This window comes from Prionailurus viverrinus, chromosome A1 (genome assembly GCF_022837055.1).
Source record: "Prionailurus viverrinus isolate Anna chromosome A1, UM_Priviv_1.0, whole genome shotgun sequence".
Classification (NCBI taxonomy): Eukaryota; Metazoa; Chordata; class Mammalia; order Carnivora; family Felidae; genus Prionailurus; species Prionailurus viverrinus.
Window position 1 is genome coordinate 191,654,590 of NC_062561.1, and position 27,754 is coordinate 191,682,343.

Here is a 27,754-nt window from a genome sequence, read left to right on the forward strand (position 1 = left end):
TTTCAAAAGTGAACAGAGAAAAGGACTTATATAGAAACCAAGAGCAAGAAGCGGGTGCTGAAGTAAATCCTCAAGGTTCCCTGCACATTTTGTCTCTGTTCTGTGAATGCTTTTTCAAAACCCTCCTTCTTTCCAGAATAGGCCATTTGAGATTTTTAATGAATTTGAAACTGTATATTTTTTATATGCCTTTCAAACATTGGAGAGTCAATAGCCAAGGCATATAAATTAGCAACCTCACTACATTTCAGAAAATAACCCTAGCACAGAGGTGATGATCAACGAATATTTGTTAATCGGTTGATTGAAGGAACAGCAGATTAGACTAAGTGTGCAGCAGAAAGTGTTGTGTGTGAACCCTATGACAAAACTCTTGATAGGATTGATTTGAATAAGATTTCCAGAATGATTGGCAAGTGGATACAAATCTCTTGACAATGAAAAGATAGGTCAAAACCAGTCTGCACAAAGGGCTGAGCTAATAAAGAACTCCTACAAATTATTAAGGAAAATATTAACAACATTATAAAGAAATGGGAAAAGGAATATAAATTGTTCTTAAATATAGTAAAGAAAGGCTCAAACTTACTATGAAAACAGAAATGCAAATAATTGATACCGAGATACCATTTTTTAAACCTGTCAGACTTGCAAAGATCAAAACGTATGGTAATGGTGTTGGTGAGGTTTTGATAAAGCAAGCATCTCACATGTGGCCCTGGGGAATGTTCATTGGCACAACCTCTACGGAGAATAATTTGGTCATGTTCAATAAGATAACAGATGCAAATGTCCTTTGACATAGCAATTCTACTTCTGGAAATGTTATCTATAGACCAAGGCTTCCCAAACTTGGCACTATTAACAACATAGGCTGGATAATCTTTTGTTGTGAGTTTGTCCTGTGCCTTGTAGAAGGCTTAGCAGCATGCTGGACTCTACCCAAAAATGTCAGTAGCACTCCCCTCCCTAGTTATGAAAATGAAAAAATTTCCAGGCATTGCCAAAGATGGGCAAAATCACCTGTTACAGACATACAGAAAGTGACATAAAGATGAGGTTATTCATTCCTTGTCATTTGCAATGACAAAAAAAAAATTGGAAACAGACTGAATGTCCATCATTAAGGTAACTTTTTATCCATTCAGTGAAATATTATGCATCCACAAAAAAGAATGAAGAAGCTCTTTGCATATAGGTGTGGTTTGATCTTCAAGAAATATTGCTAACCAACCAAAAGAAAAGCTAAGAAGTATGTCACATAGAGTATGCTACTATTGCATAAAAAGGAGGACAAGAAGAATACTGAGTTGTGTTTACATATGTATGCATAAAGTATCATTGGAAGAACTGATAGGAAATTGATTATATTGGTTGCTTTCAGGCACTGAAGCGCTGTGGCTTAGGATAAAGGTGGGAATTGGCCATTTCGTAACATTTAGTAACTGTTTTTTAAAAAATGTATGTGAATGTATTATCTATTCATGAATTTTTTTAAAAGTTAGTCTATATTTTGCAGAAGATGACCTGAAAAAATGGCTACTAATAAAGAGACCTGAAGTCCAACGGGCACAAAGGCAAGGGGGCAAGAGTTCATTCCACCAGCAGTTCTGTTTTGTGCATTAATATTAATTTGCAACACAGATGAAAGCAAAGTGAACAGCAGTAACCTAATGTCATTGAGATTTATAAAGAATTAGAATAACTTTCTCTGGAGTTCAGAGAAATTTGGAGGTCAGACAGCTTGTGGTCGCAGGTTCACTTGCCCCTGAGTCACAGCTTTCTAGGTAGAGCAGGGGGTCTGAGAGGATCTCTTTTGCCTGTCTCTTCTATGTTCACCTTTCCAAGTGCTCTGGTCTTTGTGGATGCACCTGTGCCTCTAAATGTCCAGGGGGATTATTACATTTCACTCTCTGAACAGACTAAGTGTCTACTATTTTAAAGCAAAGAATCATGAATGGTAATTCATGTTGCTATTCCATGGATTCTGTGTTTCCAATCTTCCATTTGCAACCCACCTGCACGCTCTCCACCATTGTGTAGTTCCACCAACTGGTACCATGGGCTTAATGTTATTATTTCAACGGATTGATTTTTCACCTCAACAAATTTACTCTAAAGGGAAGTTTTAAATCACCACCATATGTTTAAAAATACTTTTTTTCTGAAGTAAATTATAATAAACATACATATATAAGTATTAAATTAAAAAATGTCAGAACCAGATCTGTCCATGTACCATCTAGAGTGCACTTAGTGGTACCCCACTTTGGGAAACACTTAATTGGGTCACTATACATGAAATTAGCCATAGCATGGACTGCGAAAGTGGCTACATTTGGTATTAGTGCCCTCGATCTCACTTTCTGGGCCCTTGGTCCTGGCTTATAGCCCTGTTTGGTGGTCTTTTTCCTGTATTATCACTCTGGGTATAGCATTCCCAGGATGTTATTCTCAGAAAGTGCCCAATGAGGGGTACTTATGAATGGCTAGTCCAGTAAACTAAACAGAGCTGAGGTTCATACAGCATTTTTCCTTGGCAAAGGTCACCCCAGGAGCAGAGCCTCAGGTTTATAAGATCAGGAACTCATTTTTGTCAGCTCACAGAGTCCGGTGGACAAGAACACACTCTGCAAAATCACAAGTGACTGGCAAATTCGCAACCTTGCAGTGAGAAACAGACTGGCCAAGATGCTTGTATCAGTTTTGCAGAGAATTCTTGGAGATACTACTAGGGCAACCAAAATGATATCAGAAAAGCATATGTTAGTGGGATCAAAGTATAGGGAATTACCAAAGCCCAAGGCAAGATGCTGTTTTTAACACTTACTACCACTACTGTGACCCTGGGAAAATTTCTGAACTTCTCCATGTCTCAATTGCTTCCTCTCTAAAACAGAATATTACTTTTAGCTTCTGCAGAGAACTGTGAGGGTTACATGAGAAAATTCATAGGAATGTGTTCAGTCTTCTTGCAGTGATGCTAGTTATTGTTGTCAATGATATTGTTGTGTTGTCATTCAGGTAAACTTGGGGGGCCCTGCTCCAGACCTCTATTATACAGTGTTGTTCATTGAAACTCACCAATGAACCCTTGGCCCAACTCTCTCTTCTCAGCCACCATGGCTGCTAAGACTCCTCAAACCCAAACAAGCTTAGATCTGAAAATACATTTAACCTAACTTTTAATGTTTGTCCCAGATGTGTGGCCTAGGAAAAGATACTTAGCTACTCTAAGCCTCTCCTTTCTCATCAACAAAATGGGGATCTTTTGCAAAGTAGGAAGCTTTTTGGCACTTGTTAAATCCTGCTACATGTATGGTGGGTTCATGTACATATATGTGACTGACTTTATATCAAATCATTTGATCCATGTATAGTATAAAATATTATGTATCTTCCCCCTTTCTCACCGTAACATTCAAAGTCTATAAAAATAGTGCACTTGAAAAATCACCACAACAATGGGATTCTTTGGTTTTCCTAAGTTCCTTCTTAGAAACACAGTCTTCCCTAATGGTTCTGGTAACTTTTGGTGGCTGCATGCATTGCTTCAGTCTCTGTAAGATGATGTAGCAGCAAATGATAGAGGCCATAAAATAATCTTATTTTATGACAAATGTAGTGTTCTATCCTAAGGACCTGATTTTTAAAAGGAGACAGGTTTATGTTAGGTATATTAGCATTTTTCAGTGTTCTGACTGAAACACGTTCATACCCAGAAACAACCTGAATGTCAAAGAATAGATGACAAAGAATTGATGACAAGTTCATCAATTTTTTCAAGTATGTAGAACAGATAAGTATCTCTCTGAAGTGAACTAATTCAATCATGAAAAAAATCATATGTATGAAAAATGATTACTTTGGGACCATGTAGATAAGTAGAAATGTATCTATAAAAGAACAAATGAAAAAAGTAGAATATAAAATTGTCACGCATTATGATTAGAACTACATGAAATTTATGTCTACGTAAGAGCACAGGTCATTCTCACAGAGACTGTAAATTGATGCCTTTAGACAAAAGAGTTACAGAGAATACTTCTGCATAACTATTTCATTAATTTTTTAAAATAGTGTGAGTATATGAACATTTGCTGCTCTGTCTCTTGTGATTAATCAAAGTGGGTTCAACCTGATTCTAATCGGTTTTTGGTCTTTGCTGCTAATGGCTGCCTGAGCTCCAGGTTGGCCCTGAGCACCTTTCCACCAAGAGATGTAGGAGGAGGATTCCAGACAAAGTATCCCCAGAAGAGGGAGGTTATAGGATGTCAGTAAGAACCCCTCTCTTGAACTCAGTATGTTCACTTCTCTGTTCCGTACACAGGCCAAGCCTTTTCCTACTTCACAATCTTCACACTGGCCGTGCCCTCTGCCCGAAATGCTTTTCCTCATTTCTTCAGGTCACTAGATCTTTCTCATCCTTCAGGCCCTAGCCTGGCTATAAATTCCTTCTCTGGCTACCCTTCTTCCCAACTCAGCGCCAGCTCCTGCTTAGTCTTTCCACAGAACCTACCACCATCTGTATCTGCCCCATATATTTATGTACTTGTGGTTGTCTGCCTTCTCTACTAGCTAAGCTTGTGAGGGCAGACACCTTTCCTCTGTTATTTATCACCATATTCCTGGCATGTAGCCTGAAGCATGGCACATAGTAGATGTCAAGACATGCTTGCTGAACAAATGAAAGAAACTTTACATACCAAAAAAGAAACATTTCCTTGATACAGTGTTAGGTTTAAAATAATGGATGCTGCTGAGAGTGGCTTCTCTAATGTTGTTTCTTTGATTATCAAACACAACTATATCTAGCACCACAGTATTAGTCGAAAGGTGTGCTCTGTGATTTGGTTCTCCATACTGCCACTGCCTTGAGACTACTATGTATGTGTATATTTTCTACTTATTGTTACTATTTTTTTAATTAGAATTTCTGTTATGGTAAAATAATAATGATGATGATGATAATAATAAAACTTTAGCACAAATATATGTAGTTGGGGGGGAAGTCCTATATTTCAATTTTTATAATAAGTAGGTGTAATTTCTATGACTTTGTAAATATTAAAATAGGAAAATGTAGGAAAAAGCTTGCTTATGAATACCTTAACATTAATCAGAATTTTATGACAAACGAGACTTTAGATCAGGTTCTTATTTAATTAAAATCCTGACAAATTTACTGAAATTTCAAGGAACTGAGCAGACATCGGATCTAAAAAGGGAATTTTAGATACATGAAAAGCCATTTCAGAGCTTCTGTTTCTGTCCCTGGATCACTTTAAGTGAAGCCCCGTAGTATCATGAAGTCAAACCCAGACGGACCTCTGGATGAAAATTGGGTCCTGGACGATTTATTTTCTTCAGTAGGCCTAATAACTTATGAAGTGGAATAACTTATTACTAGTTGGGTAAGAAAATGGAGAGATAAGGATTTACCTATTTGACCTATGAAAACTTGAGAAGAGCTTTAAAACAGTTTTCTGTGGGGCCCATTTCTGAGTTTGTTATGAAGATGTCTTGTTTTACATGGACCTCATGGTTCAAGAAACGGAGCTCTTGTGTTTTACAGTTAAACCTTTCTCCCAGACTGAGTCAAAAACCGAGCCCTTACATTTATAGTGTTGCTCTGTAGCCTATTTTTACTGAAATGCTGGTTGATTGATGCACCAGCCCCTGAGCAGTAGGAATCAAATTTAATTTTAATGTGGGAGTATTTGCCTCCAAAATAGAAACTCTCCATCCACTAGCTTTCCCATAAAACATCAACATCACATCATAAAGGCAAAAATCAGTTCACAAAGAAAATCTATTAAGGTAGACATTGAAACCACACGTTTTTGGCCTTGAGTGGCCTGAATTGCAAAATACTTTGCCTTGGATCCTTACTTCTCTTTGCCTAGCTAGACAAGACTCACATTTTTAGCTCCCAGATGCTCTTTGGAATTCAATTTGAGTTTTGTGATCTTTGTTCATTTATTGGGTATTTATCAACCACGTACTATGCACCCTGCACTGTTCTAGGTATTGGTGATGCAGTGATGAGCAAGGTCCTCCTGCTCTCATCCCAGGGGCTGCACAGACAGAAAACAAACAGGGAAGCACATCAGTAAACCCAATAGGTACATGCAGATACTGATATATTGAAGTATCTGTGTGCTAAAGAAATGAAAAGAAAGGAGAAGAAAAGGAAAGAAACAGGATCCTGGGAAAATATTTAAAGAGATGGAAACAATAAAGAATCAGTCCTGCAAACACCTGAGGTGTTCCTGGCAGTGGGAACAGCTAATGCAAAGACCCTGCATTTGCAGGCTCTGAGAGCAAGCACCCCCTAAGTGTATCACTCAGTTGCCTCCCCCTAGTCCTGGCCTGTCCAAAGTCCCTAGAGTGAGCATGAGCTTGGAGTGCTCAAGGTTCAGGAAGAAGGCAGATGTGGTAGAAGCCTGGTGAGTAATGGGAATGTGGTGTGAAATGAAATAGGAAATGCAGATAAGGACCCCCAGATGAAGAGTCTTGTAGGCCATAGCTGAGAATTTCCTTAAATACTCTAAACAGCCATGGAAGGCTTAAAAGTAGAGAGTAAGATCTGATTTATCATTTATTGTAAGATCATTTTAAAAGTTCATTCTAGGTGTTGCATGGATAATAAACTGTATGGAGCCTTGAGTGTCAGTGAAAACCCAGCCAGAAGGCAACAGGATCACGTAGGAATGAGGTGGAAAGAGACTGTGGCTGATGCAAGACTCAAGCAAAAAAGCTCAGGTAGCTTTAAGAGTATTATTGACAAAGAATTTAACTGTAGAAGAGAAGCAGAGAAAGAAGGAAGAAAAAAACAGAGTAGCGGGGTGGGGGTGGAGGGCTGGCCCACCTGCTGGTTCCTGCATGTGCCTCTCTGACCCACCTCTTAAAATTCCAACCTCCTGAATCCTCCTCTTCCTCTTTTAAGGCTGGGACATGAATTTCTAATTCTGGGGAGTCTTATTTGCTGACTCTTACACCCAGAACTCTTCCTTTTGAAGTCCTATATAACTTGCTTTGTTCTCTACTCTTGGAATTGAGCCTTGTTCTATCAGGAGTTCATTTGTGAAACTCTAACCTCTCCAAAGGTATGTCTATCCCTCATGTCCTTGCTCTTTCCCTCCTTTTCTTCCTTCCACAAATAATGCATGAGTGAGTAGTATGTGCCAGGCGCTGTTATAAACACTGATGATGCCATGTTTACCAAATTGGGTGCTGGCTCTCATAAAGCTTATAATCTAATGGAGGGTGGGCTGGGGGAGTGACATTAGCACAGCAATCACTTTAATAAGTGGGTAATTATGAGTCTGGGATGTGCTCCGAAGAGAGGGTAGGCATTGCTAAGGCAGAGCATAACAGGAGTAGATGGCCTAGTCTGGAGAAATCAAGGAAGGCTTCCCGGGGCAAGCGACATTCAAAATGAGGGACTTAAAGTCAAAGCAAATCTTATGTAGCTGGATCCCAGAGAGATGGGAGAAAAAGGGACACGAACTGAGAGGGAAGACGGCATGTGACAGACTCTGGTGTCCGCTCTAGATCTAAGGGGAGAATCTCTGCAGGGACATGTCAAGATTGTCAGGAAGCGATCACAGTCACCATGTGTCACGCTGGCTGCTGTGTGGGGAATAGGTTGGGGGGCGACTGGGGCAGAGTGGGTGCAGGGAGACCATTAGGAGGTGGTAGCAGTCCCAGGTGAGAGCTGCTAGTGGCTTTCCCGGGGAAAGTGACCATAGAAAATGGGGAGAAGTAGACAGCAATATTGGTTCCTATTATTATTAGAATAATGGTAACCTCCCTTTCATTAAAAGGAAGCAAGATCCAGAAGGAATGTTTAATCATTTTTACAAAAAAAAAATTTTTTTTTAATGTTTCTTTATTACTGAGAGACAGAGAGATGCAGAGCATGAGCAGGGGAGGGGCCGAGAGATGGAGAGACGCAGAATCTGAAACAGGCCCCGGGCTCCGAGCTGTCAGCGCAGAGCCTGACGCGGGGCTCGAACTCACAAACTGCGAGATCATGATCTGAGCCGAAGTCAGATGCTTCACTGACTGAGCCACCCAAGTGCCCCAGGAATGTTTAATCGTTACAAAAAATGTAGAGTCACACAGCCTTAGGCAACTTACACAAAGCTACATAGCTTTTAAGTGAGGAGCTGGTCTTTGACCCAGATGTGTCTGACACCAGACGCTGTGTTTTTGATTGCTGTGCAAGGAAAAGCAAGGAAAGGGGGACCATCTCCTGACCTGTCATCTTTAATTCAAGAAGGATGCATGCTCCAAGAGATGTTTCTGCTGCTAGATTCGACTGCAGGCTAACGGGGAGAGCCCATGTGAAGTGGAGACCCATAACCAGACCCTGAGTAGAATGGTGGTCTTGACTGTCCTACATACAGGTAATGGCTCCCACACTATGGTGAAAAGAACACGCTTGATCCCTAAGGTGCAGAGACATTAAAACCGGGAAACCTTTCCAGTTCTCCTGAGGGTCCTTCAGAAGATCATTAGTACTGAGCTTATGACATGCCTTCCTTATGAAATACTCAACATCGCCTGGAGGCATTGGGGCCCTCACTTTAAAAATACAAACAGAGGCTTAAGAAGGTTTAAAGACCTTGCCTGAGACCCCACATCCAGAAAGTGATAAAGCCAGAATTTGAATCCAGCTCTACTTAGCTATACTGGCCTCACCAATCAGTGATGCTTGTGTCCGTCTGTGCTGTCCCTTCCATGCCATGCTCACTTGAACTACCCAAGGCCCTCCCTCCATTTCTCTTTTGCCCCTGGAAATAATCTAATTTCAGTCATGTGCAAACTAAGCATGTGGCTTGGTTGGTGACTCCCTCTCTGGAGACTATTTGTATTCAAAGCTGTCATTGGTATGTTGGAGTTGGCTTGCTGTGGGCCATGAGGGCTGATTGCTAAATCTGGAGGAATTTTGTGAGCCAGTAGACATCACACCAGTAGTTTGAAATTGGCCGTGATGGGAGTATTTACACCAGAGAAATCAGCAAACACTATGGATTAGAGCTGCCTGATGCTCTCCACTGCCACTACCACTGTAGGCTAGTTCAACATTTATCAGCACACTGGGGGCCCTAATCTCATTGTCCTCTGTTAATGAATGCCAGCCATCAGGGACCACTTTGCAACGAATTTGGCAGGCACAGGGTGGTGTCTGAAAGCATGCCTGCCAGCGACCCACCACCTGCCAACGTTATGCTTCTTTCTGGGCCACTGCTCCGCCAGGCTGAGGCGCTTCCTGGCTCCCCTGAAAACACTCACACGTTTTAACACTAGACACCAGAGCGAAATCGGTGTCAAAATAACAGGCTCAATCAGGATGGATATTTAGACATGGATATTTAAAATTAGAAAATGGATATTTTAAAGTTAGAAAAAAAAACATACTTAATTTGCAAAATTATGGAATGTTTTTCTGAGTAGGTAGAAGGATTACTTTCTGTATGATATCATAAGTCCACGGTATTTTAAGACAGGGCAAGAAACATAATTTTCCAAATGAGAAAAGAGAAAAAGAAGCTGTGACCTCGAGAGGGGCAATGGCTGCCTCAGCATCACACATTTCATAATGCATGAATGTATGTCTCTCTCCACAGGCTTGTATTTAGTCACAGAAGAGAAGGAATCCAGGAACTTGATGTTAGCTTGACTTTGAACGTTTTCCTTCATTTGAAAATGAATGTTATACCACCCTGCTAGCTCCTTCTGAGACGTGATGATGATACAAAAAAAGGCTAATTTTTACTAGGCGTTTACTAGGTGACAGAACTTATGCTAAGTACTTTACGTATTAAGTTGAACTATTTGAAATCGCCACTGTCTGGCCTGTCTTGATCCACTGAGTGGTAATTTCAAATAGTTCAGTCTAAATACATTCTCTCTGTTAGTCTTTACCACATTCTCATGACATGGGTACTGTTAACATACCCGCTTTACAGTTGGTAAGACTGAGGCTTTAATTTTTTTAATATTTATTTATTTATTTTTGAAAAACAGTGAGAGAGAGGGAGAGAGAGAGAGAAAGAGAGAGAGAGAGAGAGAGAGAGAGAATCCTAAGCAGGCTCCACTCACCAACTGTGAGATCAATGACCTGAGTCGAAATCAAGAGTCAAACTCTTAACTGACTGACCCAACCAGGTGCCTGGAGGCTTTAAAATTTTTTTAAAAAAGGTTTCTTCCCACAAGTGTAATGCTCTTGTTATTTATAGGTGACACATAGTGCATGCTTGTGTGCAAGTCGTTTATGTAAGTATTTCTCTATGCCTTCTGATTGATTATTGATTGATATCAGTAAGATATCAATGCTGAAGAAGAGCATGTCTGAATCTCTAAAAAGTGATATGATAGTATCTCGCCTGCAACACCCATAGGCTCCATACCCAGGCCTCCTTCAGGGCTCCATTTCATGGAACACTTCAAAGCCTGGCTCTCAAAAAGTCTCAAACTCATGCTTATCCTACTAAGTCAGATCCTAACAAGGCATGGGGATGCCTTTGTCCCTAACCATAAAGCACCTAATGTTATTTCCCCTTCAGTAAAATATAGGTGAAAACCCTGCCTTACCTCCCTAATGATAGAAAAACTAATACAATGATTTAGTACAATGTCACACACCTGCTTTGAAAATGTACTGCAAAGGGCTAAACAGGGGCTCAAATTTTTCAAGAAAGGAGGTAGTACTTCCAGACCTTTCATTTTGTAAAGGAAGAATCTGACACAAAAGGTAGAGACGTTTACCCAGGCTCCATCACCTAGAGAGACGTAGAGTCTGGTCTCCTTTCTCCTCATGCAGTGTTTTTTGTACCCAACTATATTGTTACGATTATTCATGTTGATGTTATTATCGCTGCTGTTGTAGAAAGAATTTAAGACTATCTCTAGATATACAAAAAGACTGACCTAGATAAGCAACTGTAATCTTCTGGGTAAGAACCACTGGTTTGTATTTCATAACACCATGGTAACCCTGGTAAATTTTCCAAGGGATATAGAGGTTTACTTTTGGGCCTTGCAAGTTTTAGATAATTAGGTGCCTAGGGAATATTATTTCAAGATATTAAGTGAATACTGACCATTGGGACATATAGAAGTAAATTCATGAAAATGTTGACACTGAACTATCACTTAAAGTATCAGTTTCCTCCATTATAAATTAAGATAACTGGGCTAGATCATCCCTTAGGTCCCATTGAATGCTAATATGTTATTCATCTAAGCTCCATAAAATCTAGTGTATTTCCGATGAAGTTCAAATTCTATCCAATCATAGCATTTGCCACATAAATTATTATAATTTTAAAATTAAACTTGCAGGAAAAAAACATTAATAAATATTAAACTTACTCTTTTGCAGATTTTAGAACTAAAATCACCTAATATAACAACCCCACCTCTGGACTTTTCTCCACATTCTCTTCGGATTACTCTTATTGTACTTTTTAGGCGGTCGTAACCAGCATGTCTGTGTCCCCTTATTTTATTCTAGGTGTATCTTCATGATTCAGCCTAGTCTAAATAAAAAATACTGTTTAGAAAAAGAAGACACAAGTGTTCACATACCCCATGACGGTTCTCAAAGTACGCCAGGCTGGTTTTGGTTAAAACAAAGAAGCGGACTTTAAAGTTGGAGGGAGAAGTTCTTCTCTTTTGTTGTGATTTCTTGATGAGCTGTTCTTCTAGGAGGATAAAGTTGTTCATGATCCAGTTCTTGAGAAGTGATGCACCTTGGGCATCACCCTGTAGCACAGCCAAAGGACACAGCTTCAGGGCAAGGAATGCACTGGGGAGGCAGTTGACTTTCAGAGAGCTGTTAAAAGGCCTCTTGCCTCCGATGTTATCTTTCTATCAGTGTTCAGTCAACAATGTGGAGCTTCTCCTCTGATGTCACAGGCCATAACCACATCCTTTCGAAATTCACAAAACTAAGAGGCATATGTAAAAACTACACATACCCTTTGCTGTATGGTTTGGAAATGATATTTGAAGATTCTGAGAGTCAAAATGTTAGGAAGCATTAGAGTTCAATCTTTATAGTTCCTGGTTTAGGCGATCTAACAATTAAGCCATGTTGCACATGGGGTAGACACATGGGCTCTGGAGCCAATGGGCATAGTTTGTGTTTAGTTTCCTGTTGCTGCTGTAACAAATCATCATAAATTTAGTGGCTCACAAATTTATTATCTTACATTTCTGTAGTTCAAAAGTCTAAAATGAGCTTTATCAAGCTAAGATAAGGACTTCAGCAGGCTTGTGATCCTTTCTGGAGGATCCCTAAGGGCAGAATCTGTTACCTTGTCCTTTCAGCTTCTAGAACCACCCGCATTCCTCCACCTACAGGGCTAACAACAGCGGGTCAAATTCTCTCATCTTCTACAACGTAAGTTCTTCTTCTGTCTCCCTCTTCCAAATCTAAGAACTTTGAGATTACCCTGGGCCTGCCTAGATAACCTAAAATAATCACCTTATTTTAAGGTTAGTTTATTAGCAACTTTAATTACATCTTCTACCTTAATTTCCCTTTGTCATGTAACCTACACATTCATAGGTTCCAGGGATTAGGCTTTGCTATCTTTAGGGGATCCATTATTCTACCTACCACAGTTTGAATTCTGGCTCCAGTACCTAACTAGCTGTGAGACTCTAGGCATATTACTCAAGAGATCTGAGCCTCAGTTTTCAGCTGTGAAAAACTGGGGTAGCAGTGCCCCTACACAAGGCACTGCAGGGCTGCTCTCTGGCTTCCCTCCAGGCTCGTCTCCCAGCTGGCTCACATGTTCTCACTCCAGCCTTCACAAATTCTCCTTATACCACTTTGTACATCTCGTTTTGCCTGACAACATCTTCTCTCCCCTGCTTTGCCTGCTTTAACTCTAAATTACACTGTAAGTCTTATTCTGCGTGTCACTTCCTCAGGAAAGCCTTCCTGGCTTTCCAAAGTCTAATGTACCAATTATATGCAGATGATACCTTATACCTTTCTCTTTATACCCATTATGACAGTTGTCATCTTGCATTTTGTTTTTTTGTTTTTTTTTTTTTTTTTTGTCATCTTGCATTTTGGAGGGTGACATTTTGGATTGATGATTATCTTCCCCAGTAGTCTAGAAGGTCCATGATGGTAAGGACTATGTGTGGATTTTGGTCAGTGTTATATACTCAGCAACCATCACAGTGCCTTGTGTGTAGAAAGAATGTTTTAAAAGAGGCACCTGGGTGGCTTAGTCGGTTAAGCCTCCGACTTTGGCTCAGGTCACGGTCTCATGGTTTGTGGGTTCGAGCCCCGCATCGGACTCCGTGTTGACAGCTTGGAGCCTGGACCCTGCTTCTGATTCTGTGTCTCCTCCTCTCTCTGCTCCTCCCCTGCTTGCTCTCTCTCTCTCTCTCTCTCAAAAATAAACATTAAAAATTAAAAAAAAAAAAGAATTTTTTTTAAATGTGTTGAATGAATAATCACCAAACTGGGTTAGACAGTTAAAAGAGACAAGGACCATAAAACACTTAAGACAAATATATTGAAATATGAATGGCATAATAAACAAAGCATGTTTTGGCTTTGAGACAAAGAAACTTGTGTTGGAATGCTGCTTCTGTCATTTACTAAGCTGTATCTCTTTGAGTAAGCCACTTACCCTCTCTCATCCTCAGTCTCCTTGTAGGGTCCTTTTGAGAACTGAATTCCCTAAACTCTGAGTGGTAGATGCTAGTCATGTATCTTGCCTTAGAAACAGTACATGGTTAAAGTAAAATATGTGAGTCTTACTTCTGGCATGAAGTAAATAACCAAGAAATCTCAGAGGAAGCAGAGATGGCATATACTGGGCGGGGATGAATAATGAAACAAAATAATCATTATTACTGTATAGGAGTGTAATCATCTAAAATTTTCTGTTTTGTACATAAATCAGCAGACCACAGCTTAATTTTGTTTCATATACTGGATGCCCTGGCATAGTCAAGACACTCAAGAAGGTGGGAAAAGTGGATACTTTAAATGATTCCCACTCCTACATTCTGAGGTTTTAAGATATGCGTGGAGATACACTGCCCAAACGATGTAGTTTTTTCTTTCTGGGCTTGAGGCAAGGAGCGTCGTTTTCTCCAAATATCTCTTCTCCCCTTTTTTCTGGGTAACTGACCTCCTGAAGGTTATCTGGGGCGTATGGCTAGCCAGAATAAAGACTACATTTTTCAGTCACATGACTATTTTTTAGCCAATGGAACATAGCAGATGTGATGAGCATCTCTTACTTCCAGGAGATGTCCTTAATAGCAGTCATCATACTCTTCTCCTTCTCTTTTTTCCCTTCCTACTGGCTAGAATGTGGATATGATGGTTGGAGCTAGAGCAGCTATTTTATATCATGAGGTGAAAATTGCATGTTGAGGACAATGGAATGCAAGATAGAAAAAGCCGTAGGTCCTAATGACCTTGGACTCTCCATGCCAGCCTGGCATCACCTTTTTCTTTTTTAACATAAAGAGAAATAAAATTACATTTTCTAAGCCTCTGTTATTTTGAAGTTCTATCATAAACACCAAACCTAGTCTTAACATACATAATATAGTACTATACTTAATAATAGACTGTAAACTCCTTTGAAAAGGGTACCTGGTTGGTTCAGGTTGAAAGATTTACAGACTTCACAAAGTATTCCCATCTTGGAAATCAAAATATCATCAGTAACTGTTGTACTGGGTGCCCTTATTTGCCAAGTCTTCATGAAGTACAATCATAAGTAATTTTATTCTCTTTTGGATAATACCTTTAAGCCCACTCACTGGGGTTTGTCTTTGTCCTCACTTAAATGTAACCTTAAAAGGCTCAATATTTTCTCATAGCTTTCAGGAAAACATAAAAATAAATAATCCCTTTGTTTTGGTTTTAAAAAGTCCAATCCACAGGAGCTACTTGTCAAAGATGGAACAATTGGGTGTCAAAAAGAACAGTAATTGCGATGAATTGAAGAATAGCCAAAATGTTAAAATCATGAGTTCATGAGATGCTTAAAAAAAACCCAAAAATCAACCCACTGATCACCTTTGGAGGAGTCCAGAGAACCGATTTATTATTCTGAAAACTAGGAAACAAAGGGAAAGAATAAAACGTGTCTACTGTCTTTCTTGAAGAGCTACAGGTCAGTTTAGTGATCAAATACTTAATAAGGGAAAATCCTTCTTTAGAAAAGAATACTAACTAACAAATGAGGAGGGAGTGACGGAATACCACCATTGTGCCATCCAAGTGACACAAAGGAGTTAGGCGGCAGTCATCAGCGGCGGCTAAAATCATTATGTGAAAAGCTAACAGGAAATATTTATAGTTTATATATCAGATTGATGATACTATAATGTACTGATGACTCTTAACCTCACAAAAAGAGAAACAACTAGACAGTATGTATTTCCTGATGTAATGAAAGAGGAAGGACACAAAACCACCTATGCAGAAGTCTAACCAAAGGGGGAAAAAAAACCAAACACAAATCTCACCAAACGTCTAGATCTAAATCCAAGTTTGCAGGAAGTATAGGAAATAAAGGAACAGTGCAAAGGACACATAAAAATGCAATTGGATGAGTCCAGAAAACACAAAACACTGAAGACAAATGACCCTATGTCTGCAACAAATAAATCAGATAGAGAATCTGCAGATTAAAAGAGACTTTAAGAGGCATATCAAGTATGTGATGGTTTTGTTTGGATTTGGGTTCAAACAAATGTTTTGTAAAGTCATTAAGAGACAACTGGGAAATATGAACACTGACTGTGTATTTGATGATTAATTACTAGTTTTTTTAAGGTGTGATAATGGCCCTGTTATGTTAAAGGAGTCCTTATTTTTCACAGAAACATACAGAAATAACTACTTATAAAATGCTAGAGACTTTCTTTGTTATAATTCAGGGAAGGAGGAGAAATAGGTAGGGGAAGAGATGAAAAATGTTTGTTTCTGAATTGACATTTATTGAAACTGGGTGCTGGGTAGGTGGGCATTCTTCATTCTGTTCTCCTCATGTTGCTGCAAGTTTGAAAATTTCCATAATGAGAAGTTAAGAAAAGGGAAAACAAGGCCAGTCCAGTTCATTGTAATAATCAAAAGTGCAAACATGTATTCAATTTAATGCTTTTCCTCAAAACATGTTTTTCCCAAGCATGGGTCTGCTTCAAGCTTAGACCATGTTGACTCTTCCAGCATTTCCTAACTCTTCCTCTTGCCCCTCCTACTAGGCTGGCTCCGGACCCACCTGTTCAGGCTCAGGCCTGGGGGGAAGAAGGAAAAAATCACAGCATTCAACAAGGCTCAGCTGTAATCTGGGGTCGATGCCCTCTGCTTGTGGTAGGTACACAATTGTTCCTTTTTCTTCTGTGGGAAAGTATTGTCATGTGCTTTGTGGCTGTCATTATTTTCAGAGGGCTCTGGCAGCAGTTCTCTTGATGTGGGCGATGCCACTTGGACTGGCCAATGAGCCGACCCTCAGGTCTTGGGCTTCACCTCCAGTGTGCCTCCTGCTCCTTCCAACTCTGTTGGGATCCCTCGGTCCATCTTGGTTGTCCTCTTGAATTTTCCATGAAAAGAGACTGCGTGCCAGTTTATTCCCTTATACGGTTGTACTGCAAGACTCAGGCACCCTTGCCCTGCAACTGATGGATACACCATTTGCCCCAAGCATCACCCCTTCCCCCTTTTGACACCAAATAAATAGCTCCTCCACAAACTTTCACCATCACATTTCTCTAAGTACAATTTAGACACCAATCCTCATCTCTCCTAAACGTTATGAGACTTGTGTCAATTTCACTGAGTAGTCCCTTAAAGTTCCATCACTTGGCTTCTGATGGACGCAAGCGCCTTCTCTCCTTCCCCTTGGTGGGTTGTGAGAGGAAATGCGTGGTGTACCCAAGTCTCTTTCTCTTGACTTTTCAAGCCCTGGTTTTCTAAAGGCTGGAGGTGGGCAAATACCATTACTGGTAGAACCCGTGTTGCTTCTTATTGTGTCACAGATGATATAGTACTTTATTTTAGGATAGGAAGGTATGTGATTCCTTGAATTATATCATTACAGGCTTTTGTGGCCTCAACTGAAACTGACTTAGAAAACCTCATTTATCACCCTATAACAAGGAAAAAACCAATTCAATCTGGCACTACTGGATCCAGGTATATAAACAATGACATCGAAAATGTTCATTTTCATTTCTTTGTTCTATGTGGGCTTCATGCTTAGGCAGACTTTCCCTCATGGCAGCAAAATGGATGCCAGGAGTTATAGGCTGACATGCGTTACCATTGGAACCGGATTCTTTTCCCTAACCGTTCCAGCAAAACTCTCAGAACTGTGGGTCATTGACCCGGCTTGGGTGACATGCTCACACACATCACAGACAAGGCAGTAGAATGTTCTGTTGTCTATCTCTAGGTCTGTACTTTCTCCTGGATTTCGGGGTGGGATACAGTCAGCCCTACCCAACCACAGGAACCAAGAGCACAGTGGGGTGGCCCTCCATCGGAACACCAGAGTGTTGCCACTATGTCAATAAATGATCCGCCTTTACAGTAATGTAAGGTCCATTTGTGTTGCTTTATCATTTGAGGTCCCACAATTCTGGTCCTCTTCTCTGTTCTAGGGAATAGCCATTTAGACAAGTAAAGATGCTTCTTATGAAATCCCAGAGCTTCCTGTGTCCAGGCCAAAGAGATCCTTGGAGAACTGTATCTTAGGATGTGGCTTCTAAGCCCTTTATTTTCCTTGTGGTTCTCATCTGAACTTGGTCAAGTTTATTTATATCTCTTTAATAATGATACCCAGAATGTTTTGGGTATTCTTTAAAAACCTCATAAGCCTTGGGGTGCCTGGGTGGCTTAGTTGGTTGAGCGCCTGACTCTTGATCTCAGTTCAGGTCTTGATCTAAGAGTCGTGAGTTCAAGAGCAGTGTTGGGTTCTGTGCTGGGTGTGAAGTCTACTTAAGAAAACAGTCCAAAACTTCATAAACCTTTATTCCTCCTAGAACTATATAGAGGGGAGAAAAAGCATGAGCACATAGATAAAATGCACAAAGTATTTACTGCAGTGTTGATTGTAACAGAAACAGTCTATATGTGCATCATTGAGAAAGTGGTTAAATAATGTATGATGTATCCATTCAACGGGACACTGTAAGGTCATGAAAACCAATGAAGTACATCTGTAATGTATCATTCTAAAAAAAGTACACAATATATTGTTAATATAGAAAAGGTGCAGACCAATATGGAGGGCATAATCTTGTTTTTACATAAAAACCTTTTGTGTTTATTGTAACGTATATGTGTATATATACATTATGAATTATACATTATGAAATATACAGTAAGAATTAGGCTCACAAACCAAGGTTTTACTGTGTGTATATATCCCCACAGGACTGTGTCAGGGAATTTACATATCAAACTTTCAGCAAACAGAATTGAAAGGGTAGAAAAATGTGTCACTTTTTAACTTATATAGTTTAAAAACTGACATTATGGGAGAATTTGTTTTTATTCTCCAATTTACAACTAAAGATAACTAAGCCTTTTGACAGCAATTATTGGTTTGATTAGCAGAAGACAGTGATAATAGATGGTCAGGAAGCTTAGAGCTAACTTTCTGAAATGGATGTTTATTTCTGGTTGTAACAGTGAAGTATATCCTTTTTGGGAAAGGAAAACCAGCAAACAGACAAAGTTCATAATTACTTCTAGTGTCACCCCTCAGAGATAATCAATGTTAACACTGATCGTACATTTTTCCAGTATTTTTCAAAGTTAAATTTAATATTCAATTGTAATCATCGTCTTATCCCAGCTCCTGAATCAGCTATTTCTCTCTACCTCTATACAGTTTCTAATCTTTGTTTTTATCTTTAATGTTAACTGTTGTATTATTTGTGTGTGTGTTTGATGGCAAGCTTCTTTGAAAGTATAATATCAAAGAAACAAATATATAAGCTAAGGTAGGACATCTCATGGCTTATAAACAGCAAAATTGGAAGCTGAGAGGAGAATATTCATAAGACTGTGATGAGCAGGGCAGAAATTTGGCTCAGTGTGGGGCCAAATACGTGCAGGACAGAAGAAAGAAGGAAGCAGAAAAAAGGTAGGAGGCGAAGAGAGGTGACATTAGTTGGATCATAATGCTGAGAAATAAAACTATCTAGAATGTCTGTCTGGCTTCTTTTATGCATACCATCTCATTTTCTTTTTAAACCCAGTTTGCAGAAGCAAACTGATTTGCATACTGGCCCTCAGGGGAAGAGTCAAGGTGGCTGTGGCCTTTTTTTGACAGCCAGAAGGTAAGACAGAGTATCAGATTGGCTTCCTGAAGTCCTAGGTGCCTAAAGGCTAACCGCAGCTCATCCCACGCCACCACCTCGCTTAGCAGCACTGACATAAAAGTACTGTGGATTGTATTTTAGGCCTGGGGATTTACCCAGCAGATACATATTGTGTACAGTATGGAAATCTCCCCACCCTCACATCCTGCCCTAGCTCACAATGCCCTCTCAGGTGGCATATTCATTGAAAAGGCTATATATAGCCACTGTTTGCCCTGGTTTTCAAAATAATAGATGGGGAACGAAGGTTATTGACTTGAAACCTCTTCCCATGATAAATATGTAGATTTCAACCACCTATAATCTTGCATGTCTACCTATACTCCGTATATCACATGCAGTGTTTTCACTCTGCATGTCTCTTCAATCTTAGGCCAATTAAAAATATATGGAAAGTTATGCTTAGAATTGTAGCTTTGGCAGTTTTTCTTGCAAAACAATTACTGTTGGTTTTAATATTGTGATGGGTGTTATTAGGTTCAGCACTCATTCAATTCATTAACTATTACCCTATCATATGTTTAATTGCCCTCTTGTTCTGTCTTCCTTTCTACAGTGTGTTCTTCTACTGTATTGTAAGCTTTTCTGAAGTTAGGGTTCACACATGCTTCACTATCTTCCTTGTTAAGAAAAATTACCCAAAACATGTAAATAAAGAATTGTCAAGCAGGCACCTGTACTCTCAGTGCCATATTAAAGCATTGCTTAACATGCCAGACCAAGGATTATTTGATTATCTAAGAGAAGGAAGAGAGACAATGGAATTAGACCTGTAAGTTAGGACTAAAGTATGGCTATCTATTATTTTTAACAGCTTTATTGAGATACATTTCACATACCATAAAATTCATCCATTGAGAGTATATAGTTCAGTGATTTTTAGTATAGTCAGAGTTGGTAACTATCACAATGTAATTTGAGAACATTTTCAGTACCCTAAGAAGACTATCCATTATTGATTAAAGTCTCCGACTCTGTGAAGTTCTGTAACAACTTATAGATTTTTGTTTAGAAGAGATCCAAATGTTTTCTGTCTATTAAAAAGATAACCCCAAAGGTTAAGATTTTATTGCCCTGTAGACATTTAACCAGTTTTGTATCTAACCTGACAATGTTCACCTGACTTCTTTTTCCAATGCCAATGACTATTCCTCTGATTTTCCTTTGAACCAGCTTTACCATCCTGCTGGTTCCTTCACTGATGGATTAATTAAATCTTTGCTAAGTTTTCATTCTATATTTGTATGCAAGTAATGCCTAAAAATTTTTGAGACTCACTTTGTGATAACCCAAATGCTCTTAGCACAACAATGGACAATAAGTAACAATGGAATGGACAATAAGTAAATAGATCTTAAGTTACTGATCTCCATTTTCTTGATAGGGGATATGTCAGACTTTTAAAGGTTGGGAGGAGAGAATTAAATTTTGAAAGGTCCTAAAGAAAAATAAAAAATAAACTTTGAGGGGTGCCTGGGTGGCTCATCTCATGGTTGAGCGATCTCACGGTCATGGGATCGAGTCCTGTGTTGGGCTCCAATCTGGGCATGAAGCCTTCTTGAGATTCTCTCTGTCCCTCTCCCTCTCCCCCTCTCTCTATCAAAAAAGAAAAAACATAAATTTTGCGTGAGATTTTGTGCTATAGAGAGTTAACTTTTATGAAGTTATTTATTTACTTCTTTTCTAGACCAAGGCCTGAATCAATGAATATTCTAAGAATAGAGCTTTACTGACATAACATTTTTTTTAAGTTTATTTATTTTGAGAGAGAGACAGAGGGAGCAAGTGGGGGGGGGGAGCAGAGAGAGAGAGAGAGAGAGAGAGAGAGAGAGATCCCAAGCAGGCTCTGTGCTGATAGTGCAGGATCTCACAAAACTGTGAGATCATACCTGAGCAGAAACCAAGAATTGGATGCTTAACTGACAGAGCCACCCCAGCCACCCCTGACATAACATTTTTATAAATCTATAAATCGTAAAATATTTTCTATTTTTGTGTAAGTAGTATGCACAATCCATAATTTGGAAACAGAACCCAAAAGGTGTAAAAGAGAATGTCCTGAAGCACTAAGTCCCCATCCCACCATTTCCCTCAGCCAACAAGTTTTTTGCACACCTTTGTGTGCACGTGCACACACACACACACACACACACACACACACACACAACTTTTTATTCCAAAATATATGGCATACCATGTATGCTATTTTGCAACTTGCTTTTTTTCACTTACTAATAGTTATTGAAAACTGTTCAACACCAGGATACATAATAGCTGCCTCATTCAAAACATGTCTTGCAACTGCTCACTTTTCACTACTGACACTGATACCCACACACCTCTTACCCATCGTTGTCTCTTACGGGAGCCACCCAGTCTCCACTTCTGTCCCCGGTACCTCCACAATCTCTTTTTTTTTTTTTAATTATTTTTTTAGTGTTTATTTATTTTTGAGAGAGAGATGGAGAGAGGGAGAGAGGGAGGCAGAGCATGAGCTGGGGAGGGGCAGAGAGAGAGGGAGACACAGAATCTGAAACAGGCTCCAGGCTCTGAGCTGTCAGCACAGAGCCCGATGCGGGGCTAGCCAGACCATGAGCTCATGACCTGAGCCAAAGTCAGATGCTTAACTGAATGAACCACCCAGGTGCCCCAACAATCTCTTTTCAACATGGTGGCAAGAATGACCCTCTGTATATGAAAGTCCAATCATCTCCCAAAGACAAAGATTTCACGATGTTTTACAAGGTCTGTCCCATGCTATCTGCTCCCCTACCAACACCACGGCCGCCTCTCGGCCTCATCTCCAACCACTTTCCCCCTCCTTCTGCTCTTGTCACTGTAGCCCCCTTGGTGTTCCTCTAACACACCAGTGATACTCGTGCCTCAGAATCTTGGCCCTTGCTTTTCCCTCTGACTGAGGGGCGACTCCCCTAGAGGTCTGCATGGCTTTCTCTTTGACCTCCTTTTGGTTTTTGCTCAAATATTGCTTCACATTGAGCTTTTCTTGACCACCACCTGCAGCTCGCCTTTCCTTGCACATGCTCCCATCCCACGTGCCTACTTTATCTTTCTCCACTGCACTTATCATCAGTGGGCATACCATATATTTGACTCATTTACTGTCTTTACACAAACTCTGTGAGAACAAGGGTATTTGTCTGTGTTGTCCGCTGCTGTACTGCTAGCACCTAGAACAGGGCCTGGCACAAAGTAGGCACTTAACAATATTAACTAAATGAATGGGGGCTTCCATGAGCTTTGGATCTCTTGTGACCTTGGTGAAGCTCTTTTAACTTCTCTTTGCCTCATTTACTCCTTTATAAAACATGGAGAGTACTAGTATCTACAATTTATAGATCTATTGTGAGGATTAAAGATTTAAAAGAATGTGAAGTGGTTAGTAACATACCTGGCTTGTAAGTTCTTAATAATATGATTATGATTTCTTTAATTATTAACCATTCATCAGAAAAAAAAAACTTATGAGAACATATGGTTGAGTATAATATAGAAAATCCCAGCTTCTTATTTTTAAACCTGATATTGTCAACTTTTAGTCATTATCTCCTTAGAATAGAAGACACTTTGTGTTTTTTGTTTTTTGTTTTTGAGAAGTCATTTCACATCTTTAGAGAAAAACAGTTTGGCTCTTTGGAGGTAAAGACCTTTATCTTTGCATTTCCATTTTCTGGTCCCCAAATTCATATTTGCTCAATCAATTTTGTTGAATAAACAAATAGAAGAATTAATCTCAATGACTACAAGGAAAGTAACATTTATTGGAAGGCTACAATGTATCAGGGACTGTGGTAGGCACTGGGGATACAAAAAGGATTATTTTGGGGTTGAAATTTATTTCAAGACCTCCACATGGTAATCCGTGATTCTGGATGGTGCATTTTTATTTTAGAAGTAGTCTTCTAACTGGGGGAGGGGGAATTTGGATTTATCACCTGTGCAAAGTGAAAAAAAAAACCTCTAAAAAGGCATCTTTGCCATAATTTCTCTGAAGAGATTTTCAAAGAAACAAAACATCAGTGGTTTATCAGGTAGACATCAAGAGTGAAGCAGCAAGCATACCAGTGCGGGAAACCCTATGGTGATTCAAGACCTCTATGAATTCCTGTGGTTCCCAGTAAGTCCCCACGCATATTGCTAACCATGAATGATTCCATATTTGGTACAGAATGAAGTCTAATGGTGAGCCATGCTGCTTGAGGCAGAGGAAAAAGTCCTGACCTGAGTCACAAGTACTGGGATGGAATCCAGCTCTGCATTCTGACACTGAGCAAGATAATCCTGAGCCTTCATCACTGTAAAACAATGGTTTTCAAATTTCACCTCCTTCATATGAGAAAATGGGTGAGAAAAGCCTTCGTACCCTGGAAACCACCGTGTAATTGGAACTCTGGTTCTAACAGGTAGCAGTAGCCCCTTTGACCATTTACTCAGCAACTACTTTCCAGTGTCTGTCAGCACTGTGCTATGCACTGGGGACATGCAGAATGGCAATCCCAACAAGATCCCTGCCCTTAGCATGCACAGGGTCCACTTCCAGGATTTTATCCTTAGGACATAATTTAGCAGATGTATAACTATACTTGCAGGAAGATGATCATTATAAGGATATCTGTAACAACAATGAAACTGGAAACTACCCAGATATTTACAAAAGCAGAATTGTTTCATAAATCACATATCCCAATATCTTGATTAGAAAGAATATCTGGTCTACGCACATCTATATCCTGGTAGGGTCAGCCTGTCCCCTGGTGAGGTGGTGGTTAGTTTGGGGTGGGGAGTGGGGGGTGGGGGGAGACTGGTGACCCTGCATCAAGGGGGTGACTGCTTAGAGGCTGGGACAAAGGGGTGTGTGATGAAGACAGGTCACAAAGGACTGGAGGATAAATGCGGTGGTGGGAAGAGATTTAGGCAGAGCCCTGTAGGGAGATGGGCAGTTGCCTTCACTCCCTCTCTCTCTCAAGGACTCGATTTGTGGCTGGTGGAGCTGTCTCAAATGAAGAGAACCGTGAGCAGCGAGTATTTGTTACCTTATTACACGGCCCACAGCTACCGTTCAATGGGCGTGTTCAATACCTCCATGGGGGAACTGCAACGACAACTGTACAAGGGAGGAGAGTATGACATTTTCAAATACGCACCTATGTTTGAAAGCGACTTTATTCAGATCAGCAAAAAAGGAGAGGTGATTGATGTACACAACCGTGTCCGAATGGTGACTGTGGGCATTGCATCCACCAGCCCCATCCTCCCTTTACCTGATGTCATGCTACTGGCTCGACCAACAAAAGTCTGTGAGGAGCATGCCAGACACGCCCGGACCACCAAGGGGAGAGGTCGCAAGCCCATGAAGACCCTAGAGCTCACCAGGCTACTTCCTTTAAAGTTTGTCAAGATCTCCATTCATGATCGTGAGAAACAGCAGCTGCGCCTAAAGCTGGCCACTGGCCGCACTTTCTATCTGCAGCTGTGTCCCTCTTCAGATGCACGAGAAGACCTATTTTGCTACTGGGAAAAACTTGTCTATCTCCTGAGACCACCAGTGGATAGCTGCAGCAGTACCCCGACACTGCGAACTGGGGATGAAGCCACCTTAGAGGATGACAAAAGCCTAGTGGTAAGCATCAACAGAGACTCAAGCAAATGAGGCAGGGGGCTTTGGCAGAGTAGCTGAAAGCTAGTCCTACAACACCTCTGGTGCTCTCTGAAGCTCACCTGGGAAACACATTCCACTTGAATAGGCACACAGTCAAATGAGCCACCACTACAGGACTTACCACACTGGGGGAGCTCCTGAGCGCATCTCAAAATTGTCCCATGGGGCTGACTTTCAGAGAGACCTTAGCTAGCAGCTGTTCTGGTCTCATACCCAAGGTTGTTAATTCCTTCCACAGCATTTTGATTGTCTAATCTCTTCTTCAACACTTACCCCAACCCAGTTAGTCTCATCAGCTGTGGAACACTGTTAACAATTAGGAAGTCCTTTCTTCTGTATCCCTGTGACTACCATGTACCGATTAAAATCAGGACAACCCATGTGTGTCTGCACATGCACAATTTTAGCAGCCACTACAATGTGAAATGTGTGGATTCCTTGGCCCAGGAAACCCTACTTCTAGGAACCTGTCCTGCAGAGATATAAACCCATGTATATAAAATAAAAATACATGAAGATGGGGAACTGTATGAATGCATCCCCTGGTGCTGGGAGTGTTGAGCAAAACCAAGTGACCATTTGACAGGGGTGCTGTAGATGGGATCTTGCACCAAGTGGGAGCATAGACTTGATAATTTTGAAGGTCTTTCCAATTATAAGCCCTTGGGTTGTTCAGTTCCAGGTTGAGAAAGAAGTAGAAAGTTCTAGTCTCACTTTGTCATCTCTCTCTTACCTGTTTCTCCTCCCCTGACACAGACCCCAGAGCTCCATGGAGAAGGGGATCAGGATGAGTTTAGGCTTCACAAGCCTCATGAGGTGTCTAGAGCCACCTCTTCTGGTTACGCTGGGGGAGAGGGAATCCATCATGCCCACCACAGAATGCCTGGTTCACCTGCGGTCCTGAAGACTTCAGGGACTACTGAAGGAGCAGCATCCAGGTCAGCCACAGGCATGGCAGTAGCAGGGACAGCAACGAGTGCTACAACAGGCTTAGCAGTGGCAGGGGCAGGAACGAGGCCTTCCTCCGGTGCTCAGAGCATATCGGCAACCAAGGCTATAGGTCCAGGCCGGGTAAACACAGTGGCCCTGGCTGGAGCCGCCGCCAAATGTCCGGGAGAAAGTGGATCCAACAAGGCCATTGCAGGTGTTGTCAATATATCCTCAGAGGGTACGAACGTGGCCTTGGGAGCTGCAAGCACATCCTCGGTAGGTAATTCCACAGTAACGACAGGAACTGACAATCTCTCCTCAGCAAGCAGCATGAGTGTGGTGTTTGCAGGTGCAGTGATGACTGGCACGCCTACTGGGAAAGACCCAGTAGCAGCACCCCTCGTCTCAACCTTGCAGAGTGAAGGCTACATGTGTGAACGGGATGGAAGCCAGAAGGTCTCCCAGCCCAGTGCTGAAACCCAGAAGGGAAAAAAAGAAAGAAGAGAAAAGAAAGATAGAACTTCCAGTAGGAAAAGTTCCCATCACCACAGGACAGGTGAAAGTCACCACAGGACGGGAGGGAACAAGTCGACCCAGAAATCATCCTCCCACCGGTCCTTATCCAGCCATGACAAAAGAGATGACAAAAAGGAGAAAGGGCAGAGCCATGTAAGAAAGAGAGGACACCACTCTCACAAGAGTGGCAGCTCTGTGGCAAAGGAGTCAAGGACAGCTCACAAATCGGGGAAGATAAAATCTGCAAACAGTTCAGGTACTGTAAGTAAGAAATCCAGTAAAATTGGCTCTTTCTTCAAGAGCTTGAAAGTCATTTCTGGTTCAAAAGCGGCGGCCACAACACACAATAGGGAGTTAGACTTCGTGGCTAAGACGGTAGAGAAGCGCAACATAGAGGCCAAGATAGAGAAAGCCCAGGATGGCCAGGAGGATATCTGTAGTACCCTGACATCTGAGACAATGGAGACAATAATCTTTGAAGCCAAATCCATTTAAATAGGAGACCGGACAGGAAGCTGCAGTGGAGACCCAGCCTCGGGGAAACATCCCTAGAGAGTCAATTCCAGCTTTCTCTAATAAAGGAAACCATGCAACTCCAAAAGAAATGCTATCTTGTTTGAATGTCTATATCCCCTAGCCTGGTAGTGACTTCACACTGGCTTCTGTGATGTGAACTATGCTGCAGCCTGAGACCCCAGCATCCAGTCAAACAGAACCTGACCTCCCACCCATAACCAGCAGAGCCAAACTGAGAGCCATGCTTTGCCTCAACCCCTTTCTGCCTTTGGTTTCCCCAAGACTATGGCTACAAGTCACAGACTATGGGTTGGAAAGCATCACCACCACTATGTCCCTATGCCCTTCTTTCTCCTCCCCGCAGGTACCTGAACATGGACATTCAGTCCAGTCCATAGACTAAAGACAGAACTCTTGTCTCCTTGGGATAATTGGGAGGTAAAGGGGGGTATAGCAGCATTTTTAGGTAATCAGAATGAGAAGTTTATCATCTAGATCAGGAATTGGCAGCCTGAGGGCCAAATCTTGCTAACCGTCTGGTTTTGTAAATAAAGTTTTATTGGAACATAGCCACAGCCATTCATCTGTATATTGCCTATGGCTACTCTCTCATTAAAATGGCAGATCTGAATAGTTACAGGAGAGACCTTATGGCCCAAAAAATCTGAAATATTTACTATCTGGCTCCTTACAGAAAAGTTTTGCCCACCCCAGATCCAA

General features: G+C 40.9%; 2 protein-coding genes across 4 annotated transcripts in view; one reads left to right on the top strand and one right to left on the bottom strand.

Annotated features, from left to right (window-relative positions):
• The window catches only part of ITK (IL2 inducible T cell kinase), a 58,384-nt gene extending 46,510 nt beyond the window's left edge, over positions 1 to 11,874 (bottom strand). The window contains exon 1 of the mRNA XM_047867084.1: positions 11,602 to 11,874. Coding sequence (XP_047723040.1) covers positions 11,602 to 11,739 — 138 coding nt within the window. The 5' untranslated portion in view covers positions 11,740 to 11,874. The remainder of the gene's footprint in view (positions 1 to 11,601) is intronic.
• On the top strand, positions 6,435 to 27,534 carry GARIN3 (golgi associated RAB2B interactor family member 3). Of its 3 annotated transcripts, XM_047867106.1 has the most exons (6): positions 6,435 to 6,765; positions 8,234 to 8,414; positions 16,270 to 16,378; positions 23,582 to 23,757; positions 24,381 to 25,033; positions 25,829 to 27,534. In XM_047867106.1, exons 4-6 carry the CDS (start codon positions 23,754 to 23,756, stop codon positions 27,011 to 27,013), a joined length of 1,842 nt encoding a protein of 613 aa, XP_047723062.1. In that variant the 5' UTR covers positions 6,435 to 6,765; positions 8,234 to 8,414; positions 16,270 to 16,378; positions 23,582 to 23,753; the 3' UTR covers positions 27,014 to 27,534. The 3 variants fall into 3 exon arrangements, with proteins under 3 accessions (XP_047723062.1, XP_047723054.1, XP_047723069.1); XM_047867098.1 differs by lacking the exons at positions 6,435 to 6,765; positions 8,234 to 8,414 and adding an exon at positions 15,161 to 15,176; XM_047867113.1 differs by lacking the exons at positions 6,435 to 6,765; positions 8,234 to 8,414 and adding an exon at positions 15,162 to 15,176 and having other exon boundaries at positions 23,582 to 23,816.
• The last annotated feature ends 220 nt before the right edge of the window (positions 27,535 to 27,754 follow it).